This window comes from Oreochromis aureus, linkage group 15 (genome assembly GCF_013358895.1).
Source record: "Oreochromis aureus strain Israel breed Guangdong linkage group 15, ZZ_aureus, whole genome shotgun sequence".
In the NCBI taxonomy this organism is placed as follows: Eukaryota; Metazoa; Chordata; class Actinopteri; order Cichliformes; family Cichlidae; genus Oreochromis; species Oreochromis aureus.
In genome coordinates this window covers 12,204,041-12,216,316 of record NC_052956.1, presented here as the reverse complement: position 1 = coordinate 12,216,316, position 12,276 = coordinate 12,204,041, and the positions used below count along the sequence as shown (strand labels likewise).

Below are 12,276 nucleotides of genomic sequence, written 5' to 3'. Positions count from 1 at the left end.
TAGTTATATTGTGATGTTTCGGAGGTAAAACGTCAGTAAAACCTCGACCTGTCCTCTACCATTTGTTAGAAGACGACTGTGTTCTTCTTTGTAACCATGAGTTAGAGTTGCAGTTAGCAGAATGACTCCCTTGTGTCGGATGATATGTGGGTATCGCTTCTCGGCCTTTTGGCTAAGATCAAGTGTAGTATCTGTTCTTATCAGTTTAATATCTGATACGTCCCCTATCCGGGGACCATATATTAAATTGATTTTTGGAACAGGGAGATGGAATAGGAGCTTGCTCCGTCCACTCCACGCATCGACCTGGTATTGCAGTATTTCCAGGAACGGTGCACTCCTCTGAAACTGTGGAAAAGAAGTGTAGGTGCATTCTTGCCAAGAGGTTTGTTATACACAATATATATGTGTGTGTGTGTGGATATATGGACGTTGTCTTTGTACTGATGAAAGACAGTCAGACTGAAATGTTGCGACTTAATACCTGTAAATGAGTTGCATTTAACTGTTCTGAGAAATACTAAATCCTGCGACTTGGACTGACACGTGGACACACACTTTCTATGGGAAATTCCCCCCAAAAATGTAGTTTTGAACTGCAGTTACATTATTCTAGCTTGAATCCTGCAGTTACCTCTGTTGTCCACTAGAGACCGATAGAAGTCTGTAAAAACTGGTGGCCTCCACCTACAAGCAGTGTTGCCAACTTAGCGACTTTGTCGCTATATTTAGCGAGTTTTCAGACCCCCTAGCGACTTTTTTTCTTAAAAAAGTCGCTAAAAAAAGACGTGAAAGCACGTATCCCTTTTACTCTCAACAAGCAGCGGGTGCTGTAACACAGTCAGTTCTTCTTTTACTCTTTTACTCTTATGCTGTTTTGTGGATCACAAGGTTTAAAACTACTTATAAACACACACACACAAAGTAACTCCACCAGAGTGCCTATTTCGGGTCACTTTTGCCGGTTCCAAGCCCGGGTAAAGGAGCAGGGTTGGAATTGTGACATTAAATAAAACAATAATTGCTAAAAGAAATTTAATTTGTAGTTCTAAATAAACTCTAAATGCATTTAGGACGTTTTTTACTCACTTTATGTCTCTTCCACGATGTTATTTCTCTCTCCAACAACATAGGTTACAATTATATTAGCATGACCAATTATGCAAATTAGGTGATGACGTCATTTAGCGACTTCTAGCGACTTTTAGGACAACCAATAGCGATTTTCCTTACTGAGGAGTTGGCAACACTGCCTACAAGGACTCATGTTGATTATAAGTTTAACTCTTCTCTTTCTCTACAATGTAGAGTATATAGAGTCTACATACTGCAGCTTTCTTTCTTTCTTCTGTGGCTGTAAATTACATCCCTTAAAACCCCCCACAATTTTTTCTTGGCTTTTTAGCTAAAATCACATGTATTGTCTGTTGTTTCCATTTGTGGATGGTTAATAGTACAGAAGATGTGTTTTTCTTTTTCAGGATTACATGAAAACATTTTGGAACAGATCATTTTTATATATAATAAATCTTAGGATAGTATTGGTTTTGATGATTTATAAAACAGCAGTGTGGTGTAGCCCTGGTAGTGTGGATCCTTAGTGTGTAAAGAGTAGATATCTCATGTAATATGTGTGAATGAAAATCCATGGACTTTATAAGAGTCCTCCATTTATGGCTATGATCCTGACAAACAAGATTAATATGTTTCTTTCTCCTACCAATGGTCCTGTTTCCTAAAGGAACACGTTTCTTTCTCCTACCAATGGTCCTGTTTCCTAAAGGAACACGTATGCACAACATATATGTACCAGGATGGCCGAGTGGTTAAGGCGTTGGACTTAAGTTCCAATGAGCGAATGCTCTCGTGGGTTCAAACCCCACTCCTGGTATAATTTGGAGCCTCATGTGTGTTAAGCTGGATGGTATCTATGGGAGCAACATATAGAGTTTTTAGGAATTTGCTGTGAGCAATATCCCCCCCCCCCAAAAAAAAAAGCTGGCATGTGGAACCCAAAGGGAAAATTGTTAAATGGTTAATGGAAAAAGTGAATAAAATGAATACATTCACCACTCTGAAAGGCAGTTGAACCCCCCCTCACAAAAAAAGCTGGGATGTAAGACAAACGGTCTGCGGCATGGTTGCCCCCTCTCAGTCTTACTGTATGTGTTATATGTAGAACCGTTGGCTTGTTCAATCAGGGAAAGCCCAGACACAACAGGAATACAGTTACCGGGAGGAGAAACATTAAAAATTTCACAGTACGCGGACGACACAATGTTGTACCTGGCTGTAACAGAATCAATAAGAGTTATACAGGAGTTTTTGAAGGCTGCGGGGGCTCAAATAAACAAGGATAAGTCAATGGGAAGATGGGCGGGCAGGAGAGAGGCAATTTTTGAATATCAATTATGTGGAGGGCCAATGGAGGTCTTGGGTATTTCCTTTGGGAATACAGAGGGGGATGCTATGTTTAATTGGGGAAAGATTTTGAAGAAGATGCGTACAAAATTGGGGCTATGGAACAAGAGGAAGCTTACCATTTCAAGTAAGGTGCTAGTTATCAAAGTTGATATCCTACCAGGCCTTCTCCACCTTATCTAACTGCTGTTAGGATGAATGATCTGTGAGAGTGCTCCTTCCTGCAGCTAGGCTGTTGCCTGACTAAGGGAGCTGCTCAGCACACTGACTCATGCAGAGGGTGATGTTGGTTGTTCATGATGGATGTCAGCGTTACTAACATCCTCCTCTCGCCCACTGCCTCCACAGACTCCAGAGGACATCTCAGCACAGAGCTAGAGCTCCGCACCAGTTTGTCAAACCTGCTCCTGTCCCTGTCTGTGCATCTGCTCCCCCAGCAGGCCACTGCATAGAAAAGGGCAGATGCTACCACAGTATCATAGAATGTCCTTAACAGAGTCCTGCAGACTCCAAAGGACCTTAGTCTCCTGGTGAAGTCAAAAAACATGATCCTCACAGTGCTGCCAGCCTGCTCTAGGTGAGAGAGTGATTGGTGTAACAGGTAGATGACAGCGTCATCCACCCCGATTCCAGACCGGTAGGTGAAGTGCAGGGGGTCCATCGCTGAGCTCACCAGTGGGCAAAGGTGGTGCAGAACGACCCTTTCCATGGTCTTCATCAGATGAGAAGTCAAGGCCACAGGCCTGAGGGGGTTGGGCTCCTTGGGGTGTGTGATTTTTGGCATCTGAACCATGCAGGAAGTTTTCCACAGTTCAGGAACCCTCTCCAGACTTAGGCTCAGGTTGAAGATGTACAGGATCACCTGACAGAGCTGGTCTGCACAGTCCCTGAGCAATCTGGAGCAGATTCCATTCCAACTTGCTGACTTCCTTGCCTTCGTCCTCTTGAGCTGACTTAAATATATATTTTAACCAAAATGGTGCCTTGTCTCTACATCACCCAGTTTTCTTCTAAATTGGACTGCAATCTTAAGAATTGTAAATGCTTCAAGATAAGTGTACATGTCTGATTCTTTCGGTGTAAGTGTAGCTTTTGTTAGTTTAAGGTGGTTAAACTGGGTGGGTTTTGAAGTGTTTAAAAATAGCTGGCAATAGTTCTATTTAATGTTTTTACTTAATGTCACACCATCACACCACAATGTTAGGACATCTACGGCTAGGCTTAGGGTGGCTTGTGTTCTATTACTTCGTATAACGTAAACACTGCCCCTTACTGGTTAGCTTTATTTATACAACATTAAGGCTAGCCCGTATGGAACGCCAGGACTGCCATAATGAATTACTTAAATACACCATTAAATAATTAATTAAATGTGGCAATAATGAATTAAAATGGGAATTAATTAATTAAATAAATAGTTATGACACATATAATTAATTAATTATTGACACATTTAATTAATTATTTATGTATTTCATATTTTAATTAATTATTGACACATTTAATTAATTAATTATTGACACATTTAATTAATTATTTATGTATTTCACATTTTAATTAATTATTGACACATTTAATTAATTATTTCATGATATATTTATTTATTTCATTTTGACAGTCCTGGCGCCTGGCTCTCATCATGAATTAATTTTATCTGTCAGCCTCACCCATCAAACTCACGGGGCGGGGTTAACGCTGCCCATGCAGCTTCTCTAACATTTGATTGGTTGCCGTGCAATGTAAGTCAAAACAGGTCGATCCTAGATAATCGATTGCTTCTGTAGACTTGAGGCAGCCAGGTATCCCAGAATGCGTTTCAAATCACAGGCAGCAATGGTGGTGGTGTAGTTTTAAAATACCCCGTTTTTCTGTCACCAGCTACACTTTTAACAGTGTTTTAGCCGCGAATGTCGCACAGTAATCTTCACATGTCTGGTCAGGTTGTCAACATAGAACATGTTTGCAAAAGTGCTCAGATGTTTTCAGAGATTTCACTGCTCTGCTAACAGTCAGCATGCAGAGTGCACCGAGGGGGTTACGTCAACCGGTTTGTTTACATATTCCACTCTCCGTGTTCCACATGTTGCATTCGCAGATTCGCATTTTCACCGAACGATCGTCTCTTTCCGCCTGGTCTTGTGTCTCTGTGCTTCTGTAACATAAAGAACGAGCTGACATGTTTCTCAGGACACCAGCGATCAGCTCAGCAGGCCCTCAGTTTACCTGCATGCGTCCTCCTCACCTGTCAGCTGTTTAACACCTGCTGCTAATTCAAGAAACACGCCCACGTTACCTGGTGATAGTCACAGTTTAACTGGGCAGCCGGTGCTTGATATAACGCAATGTCAGCGCATTTTTCTGCACAACATAAGTAAATATAGTATTTTTCCCGAGCGCAGAGCTGCTGGAGCTTGTTTCCTTACAGAGGACTTTATAGGCGAACCCACTTTATCGGCAGCTGATGTCCAATCACCTGCACACAGCTTTGAAACCTCACCTGAGTTTTAGCTCTCAGTGGTTAAACGCTGGACTTAATTCACTCAGGTTTTGTCTGTCGGGTCACGTTTACTTCGCTGTTTTATTTACAACTGAGCAAATCGGTTTGGCTCAAATTAAAGTTATAACTGCAGAGTTTTACAGACGTTTAATGATTCACTGGCACATGTGTTAGACTGAACTATTCGCTTTTCTTTATCTGGTGTGTTTCGGATTTAACAGTGAATTTTGAGATTAAACTGACTTTTAAAATGTTTTTATACAAAGAGGAAAGAGAAGGCGCATTTCCACCGAGAGGAGCAGAGTTTGCAACAGCATGTTCAAGATGAAGACTGCAACCTGGACAGAAATATTATATCATCTGTTTTTAATAGTTATTTAACTGTATTCTAAGCACCAGCTATGTTAGAATTTTTAGAGTTTACTTAACTAAAAATAAATGAGCTTAACATATAATTTGTGTGATTTCTCTCTCTCTCTCTCTCTTTTTTTTTTTTTTTTTTTTGCTTTTTCGGTCATGTTATGTTTAACTGTAAAAGGTTTGTTACAAACTATGAAACACATCGTGCAGACTTCTGGATGTTAGAAGAAAACTAATACTGCTCATGAATGAGACTAAAGGCAGGAAGGTGTCCTTTAAAACTAAACATGTTAGTAGGACCTCCCTATTTATATCGTAGTTTATGATATAGCACGTGTATTTCAGTAATAGCCTACTGATTTCAGCAGCTCACATGGGCGTTATCTGTGATACTCCTTAACTATAATTTATCCAAGTTAACGTCAGTTAACCATTCAGACAGTTCTTTTGCAATGAAAACATAAACACCCATGCTGCGTAATGTTTACATTATAGCTGCTTATGCAGTAACCATGGTAACCACGGACTCTGAGCGGCTGGATCGACGGAGGTCAGACAACAATTTTACATGTATGATCTTAAAACAGGACACAGCCAATATCCGTGCTGGCCTCATATCAAATGTGACCGCAGACTGAGTCTATGTTTGATGTTTGCTTTATATCTAATCTTCCTCTCAAACATTTAAACAGCAGCGAGTCTGCAGCTGAGGGAATACAAACTCAAATTGTCGGAACAGGTTCGATCGTGGATTCATTTGGTAATTTATTAAATGTATAACTGTTAGTCTAATCTGCTGCTGAGTCTCTGACGCTGATGAAAATGCAGATAACACAGATCACGAACACCTGTTCAACCAATCACTTTCATTCCACTTTGATCTGCGACAAACTGACGGTTCATCTCTGTTACAGTGTTGCGTTAGACTGCTATATTTTTGTGTTCTTTATGCTGTAGATTTTGACGTCTCTGGAATAGTTGGCAGTATTAAGGATGCTTTTCTGTAAAATCATATTGATATGACCCGTGACATATTCGTAGATGACAGTTAGATAGTCAGCTGGGAAACTCTGTGTTAACTCAGAGATCTGAAGATATCGTGGAGAGATGCTGATCTTGCTCCGTGGTGTACAGGTCACCCTCATGATTAATATTCACAATAAAAATATTAGCCGAACATCATGAAGTCTGTATGTGTTTCATAGTGTCGAACAACCTTTGTACAGTTAAAGCCAGCAGTTACTACATGACGGAAACACCAACGTTTTCTCTTTTATACGTTTATACACAGGTCACGCTGATTACTGAACAGAAACCCAAAGATCAGCTGTTAGTCGAATTTATTTGCTCTCTCCTCCTTAAACATGTTTTTAATGTTAGTTATAATTCAGAATTGGCGACTGAAACACGTAGGACACATAAGAACATCAGGAAATAAAACCCCGATAAATATAACCTCAGTAAAAGAAGTCAGTGTCAGCGGGGGTTATTACAGCTGTGTACCGGGGCCTGCGCTTTGTCGGCGGTAATAACAGCTCGATTGCTTGCGAGGCGAGCGGGTCTATCCCACGCTTTGCCGTGAGACTGGGCAGACATCTCCGAAATCATCGAAGCACTTTTGCAAAGAGGCTGTATCTTGACAAACCGATCACACATGTGAAGATTAAACCACTACATTCTCGGCTAAAAACATATTAAAACAGTATTTGGTGACACACAAACAGGGTTTTTCAAAGTTCAGTTCTGCCGGTTGTTGTGGGCTAAAAACAATGGCCACCAGGCCAAAGCAATGGTTTTGAGTCGATCAGCGTTAACCCCGCCTCCTGAGTTTGATGGGTGAGGCTGACAGATAAAATTAATTCATGATGAGAGCCAGGTGCCAGGACTGCCAAAATGAAATAAATAAATATATCATGAAATAATTAATTAAATGTGTCAATAATTAATTAAAATGTGAAATACATAAATAATTAATTAAATGTGTCAATAATTAATTAATTAAATGTGTCAATAATTAATTAAAATATGAAATACATAAATAATTAATTAAATGTGTCAATAATTAATTAATTACATGTGTCATAACTATTTATTTAATTAATTAATTCCCATTTTAATTAATTATTGCCACATTTAATTAATTATTTAATGGTGTATTTAAGTAATTCATTATGGCAGTCCTGGCGTTCCATAAGCCCGAGGCAATTCTCCCTGATGGGACTTCGTTTTTAAGAGAACCCTTTAAAGGTAGGTTTGGTCAAACCAACTCTTTATGAACAGTGCCTTTTATTTCATTCTGTCCTTTAACCCTACTTTCAATTTACGATGTCGTACTGTTTTGTTAATCCTAATTTTTTTGTTTGTTGTGTTTGTATTCTAACCTAAGGCTCTTTTGCTAACCGCTAAACAAGCTAAAGTGTAAAAAATTTATTCTCTCTTTTTTGTTTGTTTGTTTATGGGTTTTTTTTTTTTAAATGGCACTGGGGTTAGCTCGTTAAAGTAATACAAATGCAGAAAAGATACATTCAACCTCTCTCCAGCTGCGAGTTTTCTCAGACTTGGCCAACTTCACCCTTCTCAGAAATACCCAGTAAAGCCATTACACTGTCAGGCGTTGAGAAGAGTCATTTCACACCAAAGTTACAAATATGCAGAATTAATTGTAACTTATTTAAGCTAGTTTTGTATGTCCACTTCCATGGTTAGAAATTGCTGCCAATCCAGCTTCAGTACAGTACAAAGTAGATTACTGTGGTTTAGAGTAGACTGGGTGCAGTTTTCTGTCTGTACACCTGAGGGCGGAAGAGCTCCTTGTATCTTCGTGAAACCTTAAACAATCATAGAGGTTTTTATTTGATTTTCGTCGTTTCAATTCAACGCGCGGTACTAGTGTTATAATTCTTTTCATAGATCACGTAATTATCATATTATGAAAACAATTATAACGTCAGAAAAGTGATAAAAATGAATTTAAGACGCTCCTTCTTAACAACCGCTGATTGGACTGCAGACTACCACGTGATCTTGAATATCATTAACCGGCATGCGCTGACCGGCGTTTCAGAAACTAAAGTGTCGTTTTATATGGGGCGCCGTTTATAAACTGAAACATGGCGACCATAGTTATATTGTGATGTTTCGGAGGTAAAACGTCAGTAAAACCTCGACCTGTCCTCTACCATTTGTTAGAAGACGACTGTGTTCTTCTTTGTAACCATGAGTTAGAGTTGCAGTAAGCAGAATGACTCCTTTGTGTCGGATGATATGTGGCTATCGCTTCTCGGCCTTTTGGCTAAGATCAAGTGTAGTATCTGTTCTTATCAGTTTAATATCTGATACGTCCCCTATCCGGGGACCATATATTAAATTGATTTTTGGAACAGGGAGATGGAATTGGAGCTTGCTCCGTCCACTCCACGCATCGACCTGGTATTGCAGTATTTCCAGGAACGGTGCACTCCTCTGAAACTGTGGAAAAGAAGTGTAGGTTGATTCTTGTGTTCTTGCTAAGAACTTTGTTATACACAATATATATGTGTGTGTGTGGATATATGGACGTTGTCTTTGTACTGATGAAAGACAGTCAGACTGAAATGTTGCGACTTAATACCTGTAAATGAGTTGCATTTAACTGTTCTGAGAAATACTAAATCCTGCGACTTGGACTGACACGTGGACACACACTTTCTATGGGAAATTCCCCCCAAAAATGTAGTTTTGAACTGCAGTTACATTATTCTAGCTTGAATCCTGCAGTTACCTCTGTTGTCCACTAGAGACCGATAGAAGTCTGTAAAAACTGGTGGCCTCCACCTACAAGGACTCATGTTGATTATAAGTTTAACTCTTCTCTTTCTCTACATACTGCAGCTTTCTTTCTTCTGTGGCTGTAAATCCCTTGGAGAAAAAAAGCACCATTGCTTCTTGGCTTTTTAGCTAAAATCACCTGTATTCTCTGTTGATTCCATTTGTGGATAGTTAGTAGTGCAGAAGATTGTTTTTCTGTTTTTAGGATTACATGAAAACATTTCGCAACAGATCTTTTTTATATATAATAAATCGTAGGATACTAATGGTTTTGATGATTTATAAAACAGCAGTGTGGTGTAGCCCTGGTAGTGTGTATCCTTAGTGTGTAAAGAGTAGATATCTCATGTAATATGTGTGAATGAAAATCTAGGGACTTTCGAGAGTCCTCCATTTATGGCTATGATCCTGACAAACAAGATTAATACATTTCTTTCTCCGACTAACAGTACTGTTTCCCAAAGGAAAACATATACACAACATATGTGTACCAGGATGGCCGAGTGGTTAAGGCGTTGGACTTAAGTTCCAATGAGCAGATGCTCTCGTGGGTTCAAACCCCACTCCTGGTATAATTTGGAGCCTCATGTGTGTTAAGCTGGATGGTATCTATGGGAGCAACATATGGAGTTTTTAGGAATTTGATGTGAGCAATATCTTTCCCACAAAAAAAGCTGTAATGCTGAACCAAAAGGGAAAAATGGTTAATGGAAAAACTCCAAGCTTTTGGATTAATTAGTAATATTAATGGATATAAAAAGAAGCTCACTGTGAATAAAATGAATACATAAAATTTGGAGGGGGTCACCTCCAGTTAAACTCTTTTCAACATAAAATTGCAAAGAATTTGGGTATTTCATTATGTGTGTGTATGGAATTAAAAAGAAAAAGACTAAATTCTTACAAAGCAGCTTGAACACAGCTGGGCTTATTTGTGTTAGCTGGCTTGACAAATCCTAAAACTCAGTCAGAAGTGGTTCCTTAACGTTCTTTTTAAATAGTTTTCCTGCTTCACGCTCTGTGCACAATCATAAAAAGGGTTTTTCCGTATGTTTCAGGGTGCAACGTATAACTAATGTAGAGAAACTTAGCTTGCATTAATGATACCGAATAAATCTAGTTACTTCACCCAGTCACATTACAAAGAAAGAAAAATAAATGTCACATAGTTATAAAAGAGACTATTTACCCAAAATTATTTTCAATTTAAAAGGCTTTAAAAGGGCTTAAATGACCTTCAATACATAATTGTATTATTTTGATTTACATTAGACACAACATCCCAACATTTTCAAAAGACCGTTTTAAATATTTTTAGACCAACTTTAATCAGAATGAGTTTTTTTCCATATTTGACAAAGTCACTGTTAAACGACAAGCAGCTGTCGATTTATTTAACTTCGGATCCTTGCTCCTTTCATATCAATTATTAATAATAATAATAAAAAAACCAAACACATGGTGCTGCAGACACAGTAGCTTTAATCTGCAATTTAAAGAAGGCAAAGAAAAAGAAAACATATTCTGGAACCTGCTATCAAAATGTATTAAACTCCTTGAGCATTTTCACAGTAATCCACTGTAGTCTGCAGTTAAAACACTGCAAACATTTATCCAGAGATCATGAGCAGTCCATGGCCAAAAAGTAACACTTCTTCTGACAGTTTATTTCTGTGTGATGGGGAATGAATTCTGGTCCATCAACTCTCCGACTCTCTCCTGGAGTGTTTGAACCACCTCTGCAAGAATGAACACGTGCGTGTCGTCAAGATCCTTGAGGATGAATTTCTTTCCCAAGGCCATCGTTTCATCCAGGTACAGGAGAAATTGTTTCATGGCAGGATCACTGGTGCATACAGCAAGAGAAAGTTAAAGTTTCGGCTACTTAAAAACAGATTTCTGTGAAACTAGCTACAAATATTTATTGGCAAAGTTACAACCTTACCATTCAACAAGGACACCTTTGTGCACGTTGACCATATTGACAGATGCAGAGAAATGGACAGTCGAAGCCGATTAAAGAGCTGAATACCTGCAGCACAGTAAACAAACCGACAGCTGAAGGCCTCAAGTAGAAGCAGCTTTACGGCAGCCTAAACCCTTATCAAGGCACTAAACAGTAAGACAAACGCTTCACATGTTTTCGGACATTTTAATAATATTTTTATTACCATTACAACAAAGAAAATACTTGTAAACGTTTAAGTACAGCGTATGCTAGCTCTTTGTTTTAGCACCAGTTAGCATTAGCTCAAAATAGCATGGCCACGGGCATGTTCTGGTACATACCGCGATCTCAAATATCTAAAAGAGCAAACTTCACACATATACATATACATACCTGTCTACAGTTAAGCGAAGGATTAACATAAAGCAACAAACAGCCTTTTATCTACCCGAGATCTCCAGCTGTTTCTGCTAAGTTTTCAAAGCATTGATGGGTTATGTAAGGTGTGCGCCAAGGGACAATCTTCTGATGTCCAAATATCGCGCTAGCGTGTTTTAAAAGCTTTTGCTGCTTCTGTGCTGCTTTTCTGTGCTTGGTAAAGGTTTAATGCTTTATATTTTAGTGCATATCAATACTGTGGGTTTAAAAAAAGCCTACGTTGTGTATAGATGAGTGAGTATTATGAAGAAAATAATGCAATATTTGTACCCAAGTGCATGAGATGCATTACAAAAAACTGCATCATGACATTGGTGCAAAATGCAAGTTAAGATCCAGTCTAAAATACAGTACTGTGCCATTTTCCCCCCTCTGTCACTAACAGGAAAACTATGACAACTTGATACCATATATATACACTCAGGACCACTTATAAGGTACAACTACTCTGCTGCTCCTTAAGGCAAATATCCAATCAACCAGTCACATGGAAGTATTTTAGTGCACTTAAGCGTGTAGACATGATGACCAAGATGACCTGCTCAAGTTCAAACTGAGCATCAGAATGGAGAAGAAAGGTGATTTGGGTGACTTTGAATGTCGGGTGATTGTCGAGTACTTCAGAAATTGCTGGTCAATTGAGCTACAACCATCTCTATGATTTATAGAGACTGATCCAAAAAGAGAGAAAATATCCAGTGAGCAGGAGTTCTCTGGGTAAAAATGCATCAGAGCAGAATGGTCAGACTGTTTTGAGCTGATAGGAAGACAACAGTAACTCAGATAATCACTTTTTATATCCAAT

At 38.9% G+C, this 12,276-nt stretch overlaps 1 protein-coding gene and 4 non-coding genes across 5 annotated transcripts; 4 read left to right on the top strand and 1 right to left on the bottom strand.

Annotated features, from left to right (window-relative positions):
* The first annotated feature begins 152 nt into the window (after window positions 1-152).
* Window positions 153-343, top strand: LOC116310803. The gene has a single exon (XR_004198742.2). It is a non-coding gene; the product is annotated as a U2 spliceosomal RNA (small nuclear RNA).
* Window positions 344-1,808: 1,465 nt separating this feature from the next.
* trnal-uaa lies at window positions 1,809-1,891 on the top strand. The gene has a single exon. It is a non-coding gene; the product is annotated as a tRNA-Leu (tRNA).
* Window positions 1,892-8,550: 6,659 nt separating this feature from the next.
* Window positions 8,551-8,741, top strand: LOC116310802. Its single transcript, XR_004198741.2, has one exon. It is a non-coding gene; the product is annotated as a U2 spliceosomal RNA (small nuclear RNA).
* Window positions 8,742-9,574: 833 nt separating this feature from the next.
* On the top strand, window positions 9,575-9,657 carry trnal-uaa. The gene has a single exon. It is a non-coding gene; the product is annotated as a tRNA-Leu (tRNA).
* Window positions 9,658-10,547: 890 nt separating this feature from the next.
* gtf2h5 (general transcription factor IIH, polypeptide 5) lies at window positions 10,548-11,483 on the bottom strand. Its single transcript, XM_031727528.2, has 3 exons — window positions 11,427-11,483; window positions 11,031-11,117; window positions 10,548-10,931 (listed from the first exon to the last, which is right to left on the bottom strand). The coding sequence occupies exons 2-3, from the start codon at window positions 11,063-11,065 to the stop codon at window positions 10,751-10,753; spliced, it is 216 nt and encodes a 71-aa protein (XP_031583388.1). The 5' UTR covers window positions 11,066-11,117; window positions 11,427-11,483; the 3' UTR covers window positions 10,548-10,750.
* Window positions 11,484-12,276: the final 793 nt, after the last annotated feature.